The 20,863-nt window shown below is 38.0% G+C and overlaps 1 protein-coding gene across 1 annotated transcript in view; it reads left to right on the forward strand.

The window, feature by feature from the left end:
* LOC149829662 (actin-interacting protein 1-2-like) overlaps positions 1–18,016 on the forward strand; it is a 75,855-nt gene extending 57,839 nt beyond the window's left edge. Inside the window, exons 6-8 of the mRNA XM_090015225.1 lie at positions 856–1,278; positions 14,103–14,510; positions 17,759–18,016. Of these exons, the coding sequence (XP_089871351.1) occupies positions 856–1,278; positions 14,103–14,510; positions 17,759–18,016 (1,089 nt within the window). The remainder of the gene's footprint in view (positions 1–855; positions 1,279–14,102; positions 14,511–17,758) is intronic.
* The last annotated feature ends 2,847 nt before the right edge of the window (positions 18,017–20,863 follow it).

Raw genomic sequence — 20,863 nt, forward strand, 5'->3', positions numbered from 1 at the left:
AATGAACTCCAAGAATAAAAACACAATGCATTTGGATAAAAACATAATAACTAAAATAAAACACAATAGAATGTGAATGAATAACTTCATTAATAAAGAACATTAAAAATACAAAGAAAAATACATTTTAATCATCATTACAATACACTCAAAAACACACAAGAAGCTTAAAACTACCCATCACTCTCTTACCTTACAAAGGCACCCATATTTATAGAGAAACGGAGGAAGAAAAGAGATTAAAGGAGAGAAAAAGGGAGTCCACATTAGTTTGACTAGCTGTTGGACCTAGTCCAATGGCTAGATTTCTAGCCGTTGGACCAGCAGTCCAACAACTAGTCTAAGTCAACCACAGTTGACTTAACTTTAAAGTATATAATATATATACAAGTATATATATATGTATATATATATATATATATCTTAACAATATTTGGGTTATATCATTTGAACATCTAAGACAAGTAGTTTGCATTGTATGCTATATCTTAATAGCCTTTAGTTTGCAAACTTAATCTGTTGAAGTGATTATGTCACTATGAGAAATAGAGATGGTGAAAAGCCCTTCATTTTCCTTGTTAGCTTCGAATCACATCGGCTACTGCTGGATTTCTGGTTTTGACTGAATTGCCTGTTGCAATTTTACAGGTGGATTAAAGGAAAGTGTTAATGCAATATTTGATACATTGTTTTTTCTTATTTTTAGGTCTTCAAAGAGAATGCACTTGCTGATTATGATTTTTTCTTTTGGTGTGACTCAACAGAAAGATACCTATTCATTCTTTGTTTTATATATTTATTTCTCTAGTAGCCAACTCTCATATCTTACTGCAAAAGCTTATCCTGCTGTTTCAGGTGCTAACAGTGTCTGCAGATAAAACTGCAAAAGTGTGGGAGATTGATGAAAATGGAAACGGTAAGGTGAAGAAGACACTTACTTCATCTGATTCTGGACTGGATGGAATGCTAGTTGGTTGCCTGTGGCAGAATAATCATCTTGTCACTGTTTCCCTTGGTGGCACTATTAGTATATATTCAGCCAATGACCTAGAAAAGATGCCAGTATCATTTTCTGGGCACATGAAGAGCGTCACTGGTTTGGCAGTCACCTCTGAAGGCAGCCAGAATATTATTCTATCTAGCAGTTATGATGGGGTGATTGTCCGATGGATGCAAGGAGTTGGATGTGCAGGAAGGTTACAGAGAAGGGAGAACTCTCAAATTAAATGTTTTGCAGTGGTGGAAGGAGAGCTCACCACATTTGCCTTTGATAACAAGGTAGCACCATTTCTTCATGTACATGTAGTAGTTGCCTTTATTTTTATATCTTGTGGTTTGTGTGCTTGCACCATCTTTTTGAAGCTGATTTTCTTGATGACTTATGATTGCAACTAGGCTGGAGAACATGATGATGTGTCTTTCTATTATCCAATATGATCACTGAAATGAATATATTTCAATTCAATCTTGCACCTTGATGGGGTAGGCAATTTACACACTAGCTAAAATTACTACTCAATGTTGAGTCAGGCATAGTAAGCCAACAAGATCTTGTGTTCTAAATAAAACATGTCTTGAGGGAAAAGACTGACTAGATGTTCATTGCAATTGAATAACAAGAAAATGAAATCTTGCGTTGATGGAGAAATGTTAGATCCCTCAATATAGAAATGGTACAAGAATGTGCTTCACAAAATGCCCTTATGTGATATTACAGAAGTAATTTTGGCATTTTAGAGAACAATGGAGTGAAAAATATAAAATATATAAAGAATATGAAAAGTGAAGTTATTGATGACTAGTATAGTTTTGTGAACTCCATGTATAGTGAACTGTGATAGTGTTAATAATTTTCTCCGGTGGTAAAGGAGCTTGATTGTAAATTATATTTTTATCAATAAAAAATGTCACTGCCTTTAAAAGTAGAACTACAAACTGCAAAGATTTTGTCATAAAATATGACAAATATTGAGATTAAGGGTGGCAAAACCTGACACGACCTCCCAACCCGACCCGCCAACCCGCCTTTTAGGCGGGTTCAGGTTGGGCTTAAACTAACCCGTTTAATAAACGGGTCGACCCACCTTGATAGAAATCATGGGTTCCTTTCTTCATCTACAAGCAACAGCACAACATGGGGAGAGAGAACGTGACTGCAGCAAAAATCCCTAATCAGGGTATTCATTTTTGCTTCTCTGATTAAATACACACAAATACAATAGCTAGGGTATGAAAATACCCATTACATGTTATGATAAAATTACAGCATGCCATTAATGAAACATTAATGAGCATGTGTTTAAAATGAAAGGAATTGGGTCTGGATTCTGAGTTCCAGACCTTATACTAAATGACAGTATCTTTTCACCCCCCCTCCAGTTGTACATGGTTTTGGACCATGAACATCCAAAATCTGTCCTTGATAAGTCCTTTTGTAAACAAGTCAACAACTTGATCAGCAGTCCGCACGTATTCTGGTTCAATTTCCTTCTCTTCAACCTTTTGTCTTACAAAATGTTGATCAATTTCAATATGTTTGGCACGACTGTGGTAGATAGGATTGAATGACATGTTGATAGCACTTTGATTGTCACACAAGAGAATACTTTTAGAAATCGATTCTCTTCTGTCAACAGGTGTCTGATCCATGTTACTTCGGCTGTAGTAGCTGACATTGATCTATATTCATCTTCTGTGCTCGACCTGGCTATGGCTTTTTGTTTTCTACGGCTCCAGGAGACAAGATTTAGCCCAATGAAAATGCAGTATCCTGAGACAGACCTACGTTCATCTGGATCTCCTGCCCAATCAACATCTGTGTAAGTAAGGAGTTCATGCATGTGATGACCAGGCATACTCTTTCTGTACAGAAGACCATCTCCAATAGTACCCTTCAAATATCGAAGAATGCGTTTAACGGTTTTTATATGCCCAATATGTGGTTCATGCATGAACTGAGATACCTGATTGACAGAATAGACAATGTCAGGCCGAGTGAAGGTAAGATATTGAAGCATTCCTACTATCCTGCGATATCCTGAAAGATCCTCGTACAAATCTCCATCTTAGCAACTGAGTTTCTGATGAAGTACATTGGGTGTGCTGAGGGGCTTACAATCTGTCATACCTGCCTTGCTAAGAACATCAATGGTATACTTATGCTGAGTAAGCATCATGCCTTAAGGAGTCCTGTCAACTTCTACTCCAAGAAAGTATCTCAGTTTACCAAGATCCTTCATCTTGAATTTATGATTCAAAAGTTCTTTAACCTGTTCAATATGTTCATTAGAGTTACCTGTAATGATAATGTCATCAACATATATCAATAACAGGGTAATTATATCTTTGCATTTAAATATGAAAAGAGAATGGTCAAGAAGAGACCGACTAAACCCATATTTTTCTACTTCAAGAGCGAAACTCTCAAACCAAGATCGAGATGCCTGCTTTAGACCATATATAGCTATCTTTAACCTGCACACGTATTCTTTAGAGTTCCCTTTTGCATACCCAGTGGGTTGCTCCATGTATACTTCTTCCTTCGGAGTTCCATGTAGAAACGCATTCTTCACATCCAATTGGTTGAGAGTCCACTGGTGCTCAACAGCCAATGATACTATGATGCGGATAGTTCCCATTTTCACAACTAGAATAAAGGTCTCATCATAGTCTTGTCCTTGCTCCTGTGTGAATCCTTTGGCAACCAGCCTTGCCTTATATCGCTCGATAGCACCATCTAGCTTATACTTTATCTTATAGACCCATTTTGACCCAACCACATTCCGATTATGTGGTCTGGGAACAATATCCCAAGTGCCAGACTCATGAAGAGCCGCCATTTCGTTGTTCATAGCTTCAATTCATCTCTTAGAATTTATTGCTTGATAAAATGTTGTCGGTTGATCTTCCTTGCCCAAAGAGGTTAAGAAAAGTTGAAAATCCATCGTGAAGTTCTCATAACTGACCCACCTATCAATAGGATGCCGAGGTCGGGTAGACCTTCTGTGAGCAAGTGATTGAGTGGAAACATAAGGAGAATTATGCTCCTGATTAAAGCTGGGAGGTATCTCCTTCTCACGTCGAGAATAACCAATGCCTTTATACCTTTCGGGGGCCAATAGTGATTCAGACGTTACACTTTCTTGATTTCTTTGCGCAACAGTAGATACGTTTCCCTAGTCTCTTTGATTACATTAAGAAGAACATACATTATCAATACTAGAAAAGAGATCTGAGTTCAACCAAGGGTGATAAACTTCAATTTCAGGAGGAGTGCTAGCATTATGACCAAAATTTGATTCGTCAAACACAACATTTCTGGATATTTTTATGCGCTTGCTCACGGGATCATAGCATTTGTAGCCTTTGTAATCATCAGCATACCCCACAAATCTGCACTTTAAGGCCTTATCCTGAAACTTGTGCCGCATTGAACTGTCAACATGAACATAACATACACCCGAATACACGCAAATCGTGATAATTTGGATGCACACCATGCAAAGAGAAATAGGGTGATTTGTTCTCTAAGATGTTCATAGGCAATCAATTTATGACATAGACAGTTGTGTGAAAAGCCTCTGCCCAGAAGGTAACTGGAAGGTTACTATCATGCATCATGCTCATTGCACTCTTGACAATATGACAATGCTTCCGTTGAGTAATCCCATTCTGTTGAGGTGTGTGAGGGCAAGACACATATCTACTTATTCCATTTGTTTGGAGGAAATTTATGAAGTCATTTGAAGAGAATTCACCCCCTCCATCACATTGGAAACAAATAATATTCTGAGAGAATTGGTTTTGAACAAAAGAATGAAAATTCTGAAATAACTTGAAGGTTTTAGATTTACTTTTCATAAAGAAGATCCATGTATATCGAGAATAACTGTCAACAAATATGAGATAATATCTAGTGCCATACATGGAAGGAACTGGAGCCGGGCCCCAAACATCAGAACATATAATTTCAAATGGTCTTGAAGCTCTTTTATTAATGGAATGAAAAGGAAGAACATGACTCTTACACTGAAGACAACTAGAACACTTTTTATTATTGACACTTAAGTCTAGACTTGACTTGGGAATAAGACTACTTGAAACAAGCTTATCAATAAAGCGACTACTACAATGACCCAGACGACCATGCCAAAGATTCGACTCAATACATTCAGAAAGATTAAAAACACTCTCAGTAGAAACTGAAGATGATGATGTGAGCTTCAAGATGGAATCAACAGGTTGAACACGAGAGGAAGGATTCTCTTGGAACACGTACATATTTCCTTGACGTTTTCCTTCAGTGAATGTTTCTCTCGTTTGAAGGTCCTTAACACAAACAGAAAAAGGAGTAAACTCAACTGAAGCATTAATGCCATCTACAAGTTTAGAGACAGAAACAATATTTTTCTTGATATTAGGAGCATGAATGACATTTGAAAGTGCAAGAGAATAGTTGGACATGGGGATTACAAAATTTTCAATGTGCGAAATATGGTGGTGAGACCCATCTCCAGTGACTATACTATTTCTACCAACATAAGAAACAAGATTTAGGAGCTTACCAGCATCACCAGTGACATGAGTGGCTGCACCCGAATCAACATACCAAGTACCTTGATTATTCTGTTTGATATTCAATTCAGCCAAGGCAAATAATAGTAACTCTTTGACTTCTCCACTATTTTTCAATGTATCTGTTCCCTTTCTTGTCTCCAATTGCTTTCCTCTATTTTGCGGGTTAAACCAGCAATTTGCCTTTATGTGTCCCTTTTTGTTCCAGAGAAAGCAGGTAGGTATTGTCCTTTGCCTTTGCCCATTGGGAGGAACATTGGGTGTAGGTAGTATTCCACGACTTCCTTGTCCATTTCTTTCTTGACCCCATTTGTCTCGAAAATCATACCTACCACGTCCTCGCCCATAGGCAACTCCTGTGGCAAGAACATTGTGTGCTCCAACATGAGCATGAGTATCTTCAGAAAATCCTTTCAACGTCATCTCATACTGTAAAAGCTTGACACGAAGATCTTCAAATGTAGGTAAATCTGGCAAACACAATAAGGAAGTAACCATCATATGATAGTCCGACCCCAGCCTACTCAAAGTTTGTCGCACCATATCTTTGTCACTAACAGGGCATCCCACAATGGCCAATTGATCTGTAATAGTCTTCATTTTGTTCAAATACTCCATAATAGTCATGGAGTCCTTTCTTAGCATTTGAAACTCTTTCTTTAAAAATAATACTCTGGCCTGAGAAACTTGAGAATATGTCTGAACCAGTCGATGCCATAATTGCATTGTTGAGCATGAAATGAAATGGGGATCTTCGAAACACGAGCTTAGATTAACAAGGGCAAGTGTCAAGAATGACACTAAAGCATAACCCTTAAAAAGGGTATAACCGGAAACAAAATAAAAACAAAAATGTATTATTTATTGATATGAAAAACCAATTGCTTAAGAAGCATTGGAATGAAATACAAGAGGGGCTGCACCCCTTTATATACACAGCTGAAAGAGGACTCAATAGAGCTGTTGGACACAGTCCAACAGCTCTATTAAGAGCTGTTGGAATGTGTCAGTCCAACAGCTCTATTGCTAGTCAAGTCTGGACAGGACTTGACTAGCAACAGTCATTCTAGTTCAAACTGAACTAGATGACATAAAGACAAAAAATAAAAATAAAGGAAAAAAAATACAGAAAAGAAAGAAATGAAAAATGTATTTATATATATATAATAATAATATAATATTATTATATATACATATGTGTACAGTTTTACATTTTAACACTCCCCCTCAAACTTACGGTACAATGAGCGAAAGTTTGTCTAAGAGAAAGTGAAATCGGGGAGCAGCGAGAGGCTTTGTAAAGAAGTCTGCTAACTGATATTCTGAAGTGACATATGGCAGATCAATTATCCCGTGTAGATATTCCTCTCTAACGTAGTGACAATCCATTTCGATGTGTTTGGTGCGTTCGTGGAATGTTCTGTTACTGGCAATGTAGATCGCACTTTTGTTGTCACAACACATTTGTGAAGCCTTTGTTGCTTCAGCTCCCATGTCAGCAAGCAGTCGTCGGAGCCAAACTACTTCCATGGTCGTGGTTGCCATGGCTCTGTATTCAGCTTCGGTGGATGAGAGAGATACCTTCTGCTGCTTTTTACACCTCCACGAGATCAATGATTCCCCTAAAAAGACACAAAAGCCAGTGGTTGAGTGTCTGTTATTGGGATCACCTCCCCAATCAGCATCAGTATATGCAATTAAATCAAGAGAAGAGGAGGAAGATAAGAAAAGTCCTTGTGAAAGAGAGGACTTGATGTATATGATAATACGCATGACTGCTCCCATATGAACAGAAGTAGGAGCATGTTGAAATTGACTTGCTGTATGAATAGCATGTGCTATATCTGGTCTGGTAATGGATAGATAGGAAAGTGCTCCGACAAGCTGTCTATAAGGAGTAGGGTCTGCAAGAAGTTCTCCATCATCAATCTTCATTTTAACATTAACAACTTCTGGAGTGTCAACTTTCTTATCATCAGTAATACCAGACCTGAAAACAATATCAAAAGCAAATTTAGTTTGAGATAATAAATATCCTCTAGGAGAATAAGCAACTTCAATGCCTAAAAAGTATCTCAACAAGCCCAAATCAGTCATTTCAAAATGAGATTTAAGAAGTGTTTTGATTGTTTCAACTCCCTGTTTATCGCTTCCGGTGATGATCATATCATCCACATAGAGAAGAAGCACAATGATCCCTGCATCAGAATTCTTAATAAACAAAGCAGTGTCAGTTAAACAGAATTGAAAACCAATATCAATCATAACACGACTAAACCTATCATACCAAGCTTTTGGTGCTTGTTTAAGTCCGTAAAGAGTTTTTTCTAAGCGAAGGACTTTACCCTTAGGAATACTTAGACCAGGAGGGGGTTCCATGTATACTTCTTCAACTAGCTTTCCATTTAAAAAAACATTTTTGACATCCATTTGCAAAATAGACCATTTTTTGATACGAGCCATCGGAGCAAAGGTTTCTTCATAATCAATCCCATATTCTTGGGCATAACCTTTGGCTACTAAACGGGTTTTATATCTTTCAAGAGTACCATCACTCTTGGTTTTAATTTTATAAACCCATCGACATCCTATAGTTTTCTTCCCTGAAGGAAGATCTTGAATATTCCATGTAGAAGCCTTTTCAAGTGCATCTAATTCAGTTTTCATGGCTTCTATCCATTTGATATCAGTTTTTGCTTGAAAATATGTGGATGGTTCTTCATATGAGTGAATTAATGCAATAACTGCCCTATATGTGGGTGAGAAAGACTCGTATGATACAAACCAGTGGCGTAGCTAGGATTGACGTGGGGGATGGGCAAATAGGGGTGTAGCAAACAAAAAAATGGCGTGATAGTCGGGAGCTCGGGGGCAGCGCCCCCGAAAAAAAAAATTTGAGATAAAATAAAAAATGGCTACAATTATTAATAAAAATCTATTTTATATGGACAAATCAAACTATTTGCTGCAGTCAGGGCTGAGCTGGGCTAGGACTGGGCTTTTAAAAAAAAAAAAATTTAACTGTTTCGAGAGGCAGGACTGGGCTACAGCCCATTCCTGCCCCCGCCCCCCCCAGCTCCGCCTCTGACCACCAAGATTGGTCGTAGAACCCCGAAAAGCTTTCAGCTAAAAAATGAATACATTTTTTATGACACCGATGATGACCAACATGCACCATATGCAGAATTCAAGCAAAAAGAGTATAAAAATGCCTGTTAGACAAAAAATACAGATGCCCAATTATTAAAATCTGCCAATGGCCACAGTTACTCACTACAAGAATCCTAGACAATCGAGAACAAGCAATTCACTCACCAACTATCTGGTAGATAAAGATACGCTATCCGTTGCCTTCGTTACATTGATAGACATCCATACCTTGTTTTAGCAGCAGGCACAAAAGGAGAGTCCTATGCACGCACGATGACCAAGAAAGGATAGCAAGATTGACTCTTCCAATGAGGTTGCGCCCAAAAAGGAGGAAAGAAACTAGACCCACGTTCAATTGTGCCCCAAAAAGAAAGGATCAAGAACCAAATTGAAGGATTGGCCTGTATTGCTCCTGTAGAATGGATAACTGGATACTGTATCACCAGAGCCACTGAACATGAACAAAACCCACCCTCAAATTTAGGAGATAAGAGGGTCTTCTTCAAACTGCTAGCGATGGTTGCCGGAGATTGGCAAAGGTCCGACTGACTGCGACACCGGTGCCTCGCGTCGCCGGAGATTGCAGCCGAGAGGGAGAAGCTCGGAGGGGGGCACCGCCACCGCGGGTTCACCGAAGGGAGGCCGGCGGCACAGCAGAGCACAAGGGTTGCCGGCGAATGGGGTTGCCGTCTTGCCTGTGACTGAAGGGGAACGCTGGAACGGAGGGGCAGAGCTTTAGAAAACTGGCTAGGGTTTTACCCCTCGCCTCTTTTGGCAGGCTCTAGACTCATCGAGAGCCCGGGTCTCGGTCGACTCGGTTTCACGAGTCCCGATTCGACTCGATTTTTCGAGTCATGAGTCGACTCGGTTTCAAATTTTAGGGTGGGCGGCCGCCCACCCATACCCACCCCTGGCTCCACCACTGATATAAACTTTCCTGGAGGCCTCGAGATTCGGGATGATTGTCTAGTTGGAATGTTAGAATATTTTTCAAGTGCACATGGAGGATTAGACTCTTGTCTCCTGGAATATTGAATACTAGTATCTCTATGAACTTCTTCATTTTCAACATTAAGATCAATAATTCTTTGATCATCATCAAAGTTACAATCAAGGTCATATTCATCATATGTTGATATTAGATCTAGCAAAAAGGAGTACTCAGTGACGTCTTTTAATTTTCTAAAATCAAAGAAGCTCTCCTTTTCAAGAAAGGAAACATTTCTAGACACATATAGTTTATTATTTTTGAAGTCAAAACATCTATAACCTTTCTGGTTTTCAGCATATCCTAAAAAGGCACAGGGAATCACACGAGGAGAAAGTTTATCATTTTTGTCAGTAAATATGAAACATTTGCACAGTTTTACATTTTAACAGAGCAGTCATCTGGAATTGCCACAAGCACTTCTTGTGACAATGTAGAAGTGATATAGGCAACCAACGCCTGATCTCACTTCATCCAGGATACATACTCAGGATTTCTAACATAGGTAATAGAAAGATCTTTCTCACCATTCTTTTCTTCTTGTGGTATGAATTCTGGAGGAACAGGAACAGAACCATCCAGATGTCCAGAAAGGTCTTGACTTCTTATGAATGGTATGATTTGTTGCTTCCAAGTTAGGAAATTGGAATTGTTCAGTTTCTCAGACACGAGTTGGCTGAGAAAGTTTGTGGAAAGACCAGACTGAGAATCAGGGAATGAGTCCATATTCTTTTGAAGCCAAAAACAAGAAGGAATAAGATCCAACCAAGAGAAGGAATAAAAAACAAGAAATGGCCTTACGACAAAGACCCAACCATAATTGAATTCTAGTATAATTCAGAACATAAATTTTAATATCAGAGAAGTCTAAAGACCAGACTAGTTTTTTTTTTTAACTGATGAACACGAGGCAGAAAAACAGGACTGCACAGTAAAGAATCTGTTCTGAATAAAATTCAATCAGTAATAGGTACGTTATTTTGAAAATAATGTGTTTTCCTTTTAGAATAATGAGAAAACAGGCAAAACAGAGATGAAAATGAATTCGAAGATGAAATTATTTTAATCAAGATAGATCTGGGCGTGCAGATCACAATCTGATCTGACGTCAATATGCAAATGAGTTTGGAGTGATCCTTTTCAACTCTTGTAATCACACATAGATAAAAAAAATGATCTTGCTTGATTATTTTGCTTATGGATGGGTAAGATCACGTGCAGCAATGTGAAAGAAGTAGTAGATATGACAGAAGAACAACAGGGAATGAAAGAAGGAGGAAATATGCCAACGTGACCAAATTTCAGTTTTGGATTTTGGAAATAAGAGAAACACGTTGGCTTAAATAAAAAAGGGGAATCAAAAGGAGGTACTTGAAGAAGACAATAAGCAGATTAATGATGTATTTCAAAAGAGCAAAAAGAAAGAGGAGAGTACGAAGAAGAGATTTCAGTCCGGACTGCAGATTTAAATACAAGAGAAATCGATAGGAAAAATGAGAAAACAGGTACCTTAGAAGGAGACAAATCAGTCATAGAAGGAACCGATCTTCAATATTGAACCTGCTGCTCTGATACCATGATAGAAATCATGGGTTCCTTTCTTCATCTACAAGCAACAACACAGCATGGGGAGAGAGAACGAGGCTGCAGCAAAAATCCCTAATCAGGGTATTCATTTTTGCTTCTCTGATTAAATACACACAGATACAATAGCTAGGGTACGAAAATACCCATTACATGTTATGATAAAATTATAGCATGTCATTAATGAAACATTAATGAGCATGTGTTTAAAATGAAAGGAATTGGGTCTGGATCCTGAGATCCAGACTTTATACTAAATGACAGTATCTTTTCACGCCTAACCCATTTATTAAACGGGTCGGGTTCGTGTTAGGGGTATGCCAACCCAGCTGACCCGTTTAATAAACGGGTTAGGCGGGCGGGTCAACCTGCTAACCTGCCAATTCGTTTAACCGACCCAACCCGTTTATAAACGGGTTGGCGGGTCGTGTCGGGTTACCCGTTTAATAAACGGGTCGGGTTCGTGTTTGCCACAGCCGACCCGTTTAATAAACGGGTCGGGTTGAGGTATGCTGACCAGCCAACCCGCCGGGTCGACCTGCCAACCCGACCCGATTGCCACCCCTAATTGAGATAGGCAACAATGCTCCATCTTGAGGTGTTGCAAAGATATCTATCGAATTGATTTATGAAGTCAAGCCTTGAACTCTCTTGGAGAATTTGCAATTCTGTTCAGAAAATTTGAAGTGCTAAACATCTTGAATGCAACTCTTTCTTATTAAAGTGGCAAGTCACCAATATATGGTTGCTTCTTTTCATAGATATTATTTATCACCATAAAGCTTCCTAGAAGTTTCACCTGAATCTCTGCCTTTTGTAATATTGCTTTTACATGAATTCTTTTCAAATGGCCCAAAAGACATGGCTTTATAATTTGGCTTCAACATTTAAGCTTATGATCATTTGTCTCTTTTCTATTCAATGGTACGAAATTCACTCTCAAAGAAATTAAAACCAGAGGCGGTTCTTTTATGCACATACATGCAGGTCATCTATTTTGTACTTCAAAGGAATTGGCATAGAAGATTCCTTTTTGATGAGTAGCCTTCAATTTTTTGAATATTCATGGCCCATCTCAGTATCATTTCATTGTGCATGAATTGATTAATCAGGCTAATCGGATAACAGATATGTTAGTTAATTCACAAGGCTCCAAACTGACTAATAACAGTATCTTCCAACATATTCTCTCTAAAAGATAAATATACTCTTTGTTGTTCTTGTAACTTCAATCTCTAAGAGGTACGTAAATGAGACCAATTTCTTGATGTCAAATTCTTGAATTAGAAACTTAAATAGCCTTTGAAATTCTATATAATATTCCATTGAAATAGTTTGACCAAAATATGCAAGTAATATCATTTTCAATACTCCTTGAGAAGAAATAAAAAATGAATTGAGATTTGTTCACGCCCATGCTTGAAATGAGCAGTACTACATCTTTTAAGCAAGTAATTCAACTTTATGTTCATGTGGTGAAGACGAAGAATAGAGAAGAGATAACAGGAGGTACCACAGGGCTGTAAAGTGCCTCATATGGTGGGTGATGTCGCAGTCAACTCTCTTGTATGTTATGTCTAACTTTAGGTTAACCTAATTACACATATACCTTTTGAAAGGTACACCTTGCCATGTAATGATATAATATGACGAGCAGTGCTTCATTGGCCTAATCATAGTACTATGGATATTGTTTTGTTCTGACATTGTTACCGTGCCAGTTGTAATTTTGACATATAAAATGTCATGAGCAGAAATTCTCTTGATCCAATGTTCACAGCATAAGGAATTGATTTGTATGTGACAGTTGACACTATTTGTTATTCATTATGTAAGTTGTACAAGTGGAATTTGATTTTCGCACGTGCATGGTATAGTCAACCTCTCTCACGCTCTCTATAAACAGGCAACTAACTACAATTTTTATTCATACATGTGCATATATGTATTGGATAAACTGGGAGCTATGTCACATAGGTACGGGTGCAGATGCGGGGGCGGCGATGCGGCACTTTAAAAGAACTTGGGTGTGGGGGTGCGGGAGGGTATATATATATATATATATATATATATTTTAACACCACCCCTTTACCCTTTCTCGTGGTACCCCATTCTCAAGCCCCATCCCTCTTTACCCCTTCTCGAGGTACCCCCTTATTTTTTTAATTGGGGGGGGAGGGGGGTGCTCGAGGTACCCTTACCCATTATCGAGCCCTGTCCCTTTTTTTAATGGACAAAGTTAACCAAGTCCATTTTGGACAATGATAACCTTGGGTGCGGGTTGACCGAATTGGGTGCCACACCCGCGTCGCGTCGACGTGGGTGCAGAGGCCTCTTTGGTGAGTCCCTGTGACATAGACTGGGAGCATGTCTGTGCTCGCTAGTATGTCTAATGGCAATAACATGTGAAAGATTTCCAAAGGCTATTCGGTTGGAGATTTTCTCCTCGTTTTTAAGTTATATTGTCCTAGTCCAATTTGATGATTTTATCAGGTGTTCTCCAAATATTTGGTCCTCTTCTTTGATGTTTGGATAGTAAATATCAGGGATAGTCCATATATTCTTGTCTGGAAAGCTTTGCAGCCAATTATAAAAGTTCAATACACGGTAGTATTGCTCACCAAGTCTGATGAAAAGCATATTCCTTTAATAAGGAACAATTTCTTAATCTACCTGCCAAATTCCAATTGATGATATCCTGCTGTGGGGCTTATATTTTGCTGACTGTACAACAACTGTAGCTATGTACAATATGTTCAACTTGCTTTTGCTACAAGAGATGATCCTTTTCCCCAAAATTTTACAGGTAAGGAGAATTTCGTTGCATGCTGATCAGTGTGGTGATGAAGAACAAATTGATATTGGTGCACAACCAAAGGACTTAAATATTGCACTTGATAAGCCCGAGCTGGCATTGCTTTCAACTGATTCAGGAGTAATCATGCTTCGTGGATCCAAAGTGTTGTCAACTCTGAATCTTGGGTTTGCTGTGACGGCATCTGCAATTTCACCTGATGGAAGTGAGGCCATTGTTGGTGGCCAAGATGGGAAACTCCACGTCTATTCTCTCAATGGGGACACTCTCACTGAAGAGTCAGTCCTTGAGAAGCATCGTGGTGCTATTAACGTCATTCGTTTCTCCCCAGATGCCTCTATGTTTATTTCTGGTGATCTCAATCGAGAAGCTGTTGTATGGGACCATGTCACTCGAGAGGTACCATCTCTCTCTCTCTCTCTCTCTCTCTCTCTCTCTCTCTCTCTATATATATATATATATATATATATATATATATATATATATATATATATATATATATATATATATATATATATATATATATATATATAGATATGTGTGTGTGTGTGTGTGTGTGTGTGTGTATCAATCCTTGAACACAAGCACACACACATAACAAAAAGAAAACAAGAATTGGTGTATGTACAGAGTCTACAGACAGTATGCTAGGGAGATGCACATTATAACACTTTGCAAACCATGTAAATCCTTTTTTTTTGTCTAAGAGAAATAATTTAAGCCAGGGGATAAGAAATCTTTCAACAAGCTTACAGAATAGATCAAATTAAGATTCTTAACCACCAGGCCTATTCCGACCAATCCAAGCTAAATCCCCATCTGGCCATTTTATTGGCACAATCCAAAGCTTGTTTGAACAACCACTGAAATGCTGGATAAAACCAAAACAAATGCTCAATTGTTTCATTCTCATCGAAACAGAAGTAGCAAGTACTTGCAAGCTGGAAACTTTTGTCTTTCAATTTGCACTGGTTATTAACCTTATCAAGTGCTAAGAGCCACACAAATATCTTGGCTGTAGGAGAGGGATGGAAACCCTGGACGGTGTCATTTGGAAAGTGGTCTACATCTTTACAGCCAAAAGCATGGCTAAATGAAGCTATAGAGAACATAACACATCCGTCACATTTCCATATAAGGAATTCTCGCTGTCAGAAATTTTCCATGGGCCTAAAAATCCAATAGCCATAACCAAAACCAATCTTCTACCTCTTGCTCCTTGAAATTCCTTCTGAATTCAGTGAACTAACTAGCTCTTCCTTTCCAACATTCACTTACAAGTATGCTGTTATCTCTGTTTATGTGAAAAAATGGTGGATATCTTTCAGCAAGAGTTACATCCCTGGACCATAAGTCAGTCTGGAACCTCAGCCTGACCCCTTTGCAAGCTTGATTTGAACCATAAACTTAATTACCAATTCAATCACCCCCCTTTGCAAGGTCGTACTCCCTTGAAGATTTGATTATTTGGTTCCAGCCAACCACACCACCAGCTGAGATAGAGCTACCATTTCCACGTACCAATCCATTTATCCCCTTCACCCAAGCCTATGGGACCAAAAAACAAGTTAGATTCCAGATTTGTTCAAAGCTAACAGTCAGATCTGCCTATGATTCCAGTATGTGTTTTAAAATTTAACATTCAAAACAAAGAAATCTTCTGAAAAATATTAAATCCATAGAGAAGAAAGAGGTTAGAAGATTAGAGGAAAAAGCATGAAGATGAGATTAATAGATCACTTCGTCATGGCTGCTCTAATTTTGTGTCAATTTTTGTCATTTCAATTTGACTCAATGAAATAGGAAAGAGAAAATGAATATTCCAACTACAACAGGTTGATGTCCCAACTCATTAATCACATGGGATGATCTCTCATAATAGATTAATCCTCACTAGGATTGAGTTAATTTTTTTTTATTAGTCAAGCTAGGTTTGCCTGAATATGGCCTGGTTGAGATAGTGTGACTCCAACTGGTACTACAAATCAATTACCCGAGCCATTGATGACAATGATACAATACTAATGCATGTTACGTAAAGCAAAAATAAAAACACATATTGAAGAAATGCCACGTATCCTTACATCTTGTCCTTAAGAGTTAATTAAACAGAAAGATGAGCATTGTCAGGGATAGAATGGGCATGTTACAAGCTGTCTGAAATTACAGAACACAAAAAATTTGACATGAAGCAAGTTGAAGGAACTGGGAAAAGGAGGAGCCCAGTAAAGATTGGAGATCAGCAATAAGCAGGAATATTACTATTGGGGACCATAAGTTTAGCTTTAAGCAACAATGGGATTACAAAGCAAATTGTGGTGCATAAGACAAATACCAGTTTTGATAATAATGGTGTACTTTGCTATTAATTGCATGTTCTGGATTTTCATGAGAAGGTGACAAAGCAATCAAGACCTAGAATGAATTGATTCGGCGCAATATCCCTGTTATGAAAAATGTAGTAGACATTCATTCTATTGTATGTCAATGGCATTCTAGATCCAAAAACCTTGAAAATTCTTAAGCATTTATGGCCTTGTGTGCGGTATTATAATTACCCTTGTTTTCCTAGACTACAAAATGCCTATGTCACACGGACTCGGCTAGGGAGGTGCCGCACCCGAGTCGACACGCCCCGACACGGGTGCGGACACGGGTGCGGCTTCGGACTCGGCCCGGACTCGGTCAACGCCGAGTCGGACTCGGTCAACGTCGAGTCGGACTCGGTCAACGAGTCTAGGCCGCGTCCGTCCACATTTTGGACTCGGTCAACTTTGACCGAGTCCAAAAATGTCCATTTTTAAGACAAAAAACAAAAAAAAACAATTTTTATATATCTTTTTTTTTAATATATAACCAGACTGTGCAATGCAGTTGCACAGTCACAGACTGTGCAACTGCAACTGCACAGTCATTGCACACAGTCTGTGTGACTGTGCACAGTCTGCACAGTCACAGACTGCATTGCACAGACTGTGTGCACAGTTTGTGTGACTGTTTCACAAGTCACAACTTATGTAAAAATATGTATAAAACACGATAAAAGGTAACCCAACCATTTGAGATAGCTAAATAAATGCTTTTCCAGTTTAAAAAAATACTAGTTTCACAAGTATTAGAAAAGCTAGCTTAAGAACTACCATAAAGAAATGGGAATGCCAAATTGAAACTTTCAAAAAAATTAAGGTCATAGTTTTGGCTACTTAATTTTAATTGTTTACTAGAATTATATATATATATAGCCGAGTCCCCGTGTCCAAAATTTTTGAAATTGCGCCGCACCCATGTCGCACCCGCACCCATGTGACATAGCAAAATGCCATGGTTCAATTTATCAGGCACAATGTAAATCCTATATGGTTTTTTAATTTTCTTTTTGTTTCCTAAATTCTTTTTACACACATTAAAGTAGTGGAAGGCTATCATGCTTCATCCATGTTTTTTTTTTCTTTATTTTTGATAGATTTTGTCACTATATTTAAGTTGTTCATACTTCTAACTTTTTGGTTCCCATTTGCATAGTCCATCTCTCTTTCTTCCTTTCCCTTCCGCATTAATCCTTTTTAGAAATGTAATGTTAATTACCAAGGTTTGATTTTTAACTTCCTGAACATTTGTCTCACTAACCAGTTGACTATCTTCTGCAGGTTAAGCTTAAGAACATGTTGTACCATACTGCTCGTATAAATTGTGTGGCTTGGTCTCCTGATAGCACAATGGTTGCTACGGGATCTCTAGACACAAGCATAATTATATATGAAGTTGATAAGCCAGCTTCAAGTCATATAACCATAAAGGGTGCTCACTTGGGAGGTGTTTATGGATTAGTTTTCAATGATGATTGCACTGTTGTAAGCTCTGGTGAAGATGCATGCATTCGTGTGTGGAGATTAGTGCAGCAGTAACGGGATCGTAACTGCAATTGATGGTTGATTTGGTTTTGGAAGCAAGTTGTGTGGCCTTACATTTCTTGCTCTGTGCAGTCTTCGTCAAAAGAATTCTCTGTTTTGTTTATAGGAAAACCCTTTCCAGTTTGTCTTTGATTGAAGACTAGAAGAACATAGCAGAATGGCTCGTGTTTTGATATGATTTTGCTGATGTGAGTTTTTCGCCTTTTTGGGGTTATATTGGGTGTTTTTTTTTTTCCTTCTCCTTTTGTCGGTCTGATCAGCCATGCATACACCTAAATATTTTCCATGATCATATTTGTGTATGCAATGTTCATTGCTGGAATTGTGATGAAATAATAGAATGCTTAATCCCTTGGCCTATTCGCACTCGCTTCTTTGTTCAAGCATGGATATTGCTTTCTTTTCGGGGGGGGATGAAAGAGACACTCTTTCGTAGGAAAGAGAACTTTTACTAAGGGAGGTGAAACAAACATCTCCATGGAAAACATGTGGTGGTGTTTACATAATAAAGGCAAACAAGCATCTTTCCTGTCAAAATGGGTTCACACCACTGTTGTCTGTATTAGAATCGGACTTGTATCGTTTGGCCCAATGATTCAGGTGAATCCTCCAATATCCATTCTCAAGTGAATTATTCTGAATTGGCCAAAAAATAATTAAAAAATATTGTGTCAATCAGAACGTGACACATGTTAAAGCCATTAAAATAATATAAAAAATTAATTTTAATCTATTTTTTACATTTTATTAAAAAATAGCCAATTCAGGTCAGTATTTTCTGGTGCATCGACATTCAGGCCAATATCGACAACACTGGTTCACACCTTCCCCCCATGGGAAAGAACTTTTTCTCATGCGTCCCTTCAAGAAGTGGCTTCCCTTGGGTGGGGATGCAATAAATGCCCTCTTGATGATATTTCGATCTTAAGAATGTGAAATAAGTCTCCATATGGGAACTGGTAGTTGGAGGGAGTTTATGCATTTGACAAAGTGCCAGCAGTCCATTTCTGGATTTGGCATCTACCATTTTATGAGGTGGTAGTTGCTAAATCCAGTTTTCAATGCAAATACAAAGGCCGTCTCACCTCCTTTCTCAAATGCATAAAGTGCCTTAACATCATTCTCTGGCACAACTGCCACTCAGTGAATCATATTTTTGATCCTATATCCGACCAAATTCGATTGTCCAGTTGCATTTGATAAGCTAAAACTATTCGAGTATAATTCGATTCTGATTTTGCTATCAAATCTGATAAATATCCAAATTTGAAGGATATCTGAATCTGTTTATATGTAACATATAGCGATTACGTAATGATTTATTGTGATAGGTATTATTATGTACAGTGATTACTGTGATAGCGATTACTATGTATAGTGATTATTGTGACCTATGTATAGCGATTAGTACGTATAGCGATTACTTTGATATTGATTATTGTGTATATGATTACAGTGATAGCGAGTGTGCAACAATTATTATATATAGGAATTACTGTGTATAGCGACATGTAAAAGTACAAATGAGAGTAATTTTGATTTGATACAAATAATATGTTATTTTGTGCTACAAAGAGGTCAGAAGATAAGTAGAACGCCAGGTGAAAAGCTCAAAGGGCGGTGTCAGTGGCCTGCAGTTCTGTCGTAATATGGACATCTGAGTGAATATCAGAATGATCAATTATGAAATATGCACTTCAGTGGCTTTCTCGTGTTGGAACACTATGACCCACCCGGTCAATAAGTGAAATCATAAGATGAACACATTCCAGTTTGATTCTTTTGAGATCACCATGACCCTAGAAGATGTGCCACAAATTACGGGTCTTAAGTGCCATAGAATTGTTGTCCTAGCATGAGATTCAAACTATAATGCAAGGGACAAGTGCACGACCCTTCTAGGAATGTCGATGGAGGATTGGGGTCAATGTATTTTTGGTGAAAGCAATTTCACATTAATGAAAGTTTCTTCTTTTCGTAATAAATGGGAAGGCCGGTCTGCTACATGTGCATCTGAAAGAGCTGACCAAGAGTTGCGCAGCTTCCATCTTTATTTTTTTGGACTTACTCTATTTTCGGATTTGTCTGGTTCGAGGTTAAGTTACCTGTGGCTGCAGTTCTTGAAAGACTTCGATGAAGTAGACAACTATGCATGGGGTGCTACTATTCTTGCATTCTTATGCAGTCAACTTTACCGTGTGAGTAAGGGTACAAAAACCGTTGAAGGGTTTTAGCCATTTGTTAAGGTAATTATTTATTACATATTTGGTAGTTATAGACTAATGTCGTTGAAGGTTATAGTCTTACTAATATATTATTTTTGTAGGCCTGAGCATGAGAGCATATTGTCGCCTTTTGTCCTCAGTGTGGCCCTGCGGTTTATGGTTTTTCCAAGATCGACCGATAGGCTACAATAAATGTCAAGGAGGATAATGCTAAGTTCATTTTAGATGGTCTGCAATTAAATGAGGTAAATGGTTTAAAATCGTTTATAATCGTTTAAGCATTTATCATTCATTAGTATAAATTGTTGAAATGTTTAGCATTCTTAAGTAATCATCGCTGCAAGAATTTGTCTTCGTTAGTACAAATCATTATCGCATTAGCATTTAGCATTCATTAGTATAAATTGTTCTAATGTTTAACATTCTAAAGTAATGAGTGCTTATAAGATTTTGTATTCCTTAGTACAAATCGTTATTGCTTTAGCATTTAACTTTTATTAGTGTAAATCTTTGAAATGTTTAGCATTTTTAAGTAATCATCGCTGTAGGATTTTGTCTTCGTTAGTACAAATCATTATCGTATTAGCATTTAGCATTCATTAGTATAAATTGTTCT

Source organism: Nuphar pumila, chromosome 8 (genome assembly GCF_984573655.1).
Source record: "Nuphar pumila chromosome 8, dmNupPumi1.hap1.1, whole genome shotgun sequence".
NCBI classification, from domain to species: Eukaryota; Viridiplantae; Streptophyta; class Magnoliopsida; order Nymphaeales; family Nymphaeaceae; genus Nuphar; species Nuphar pumila.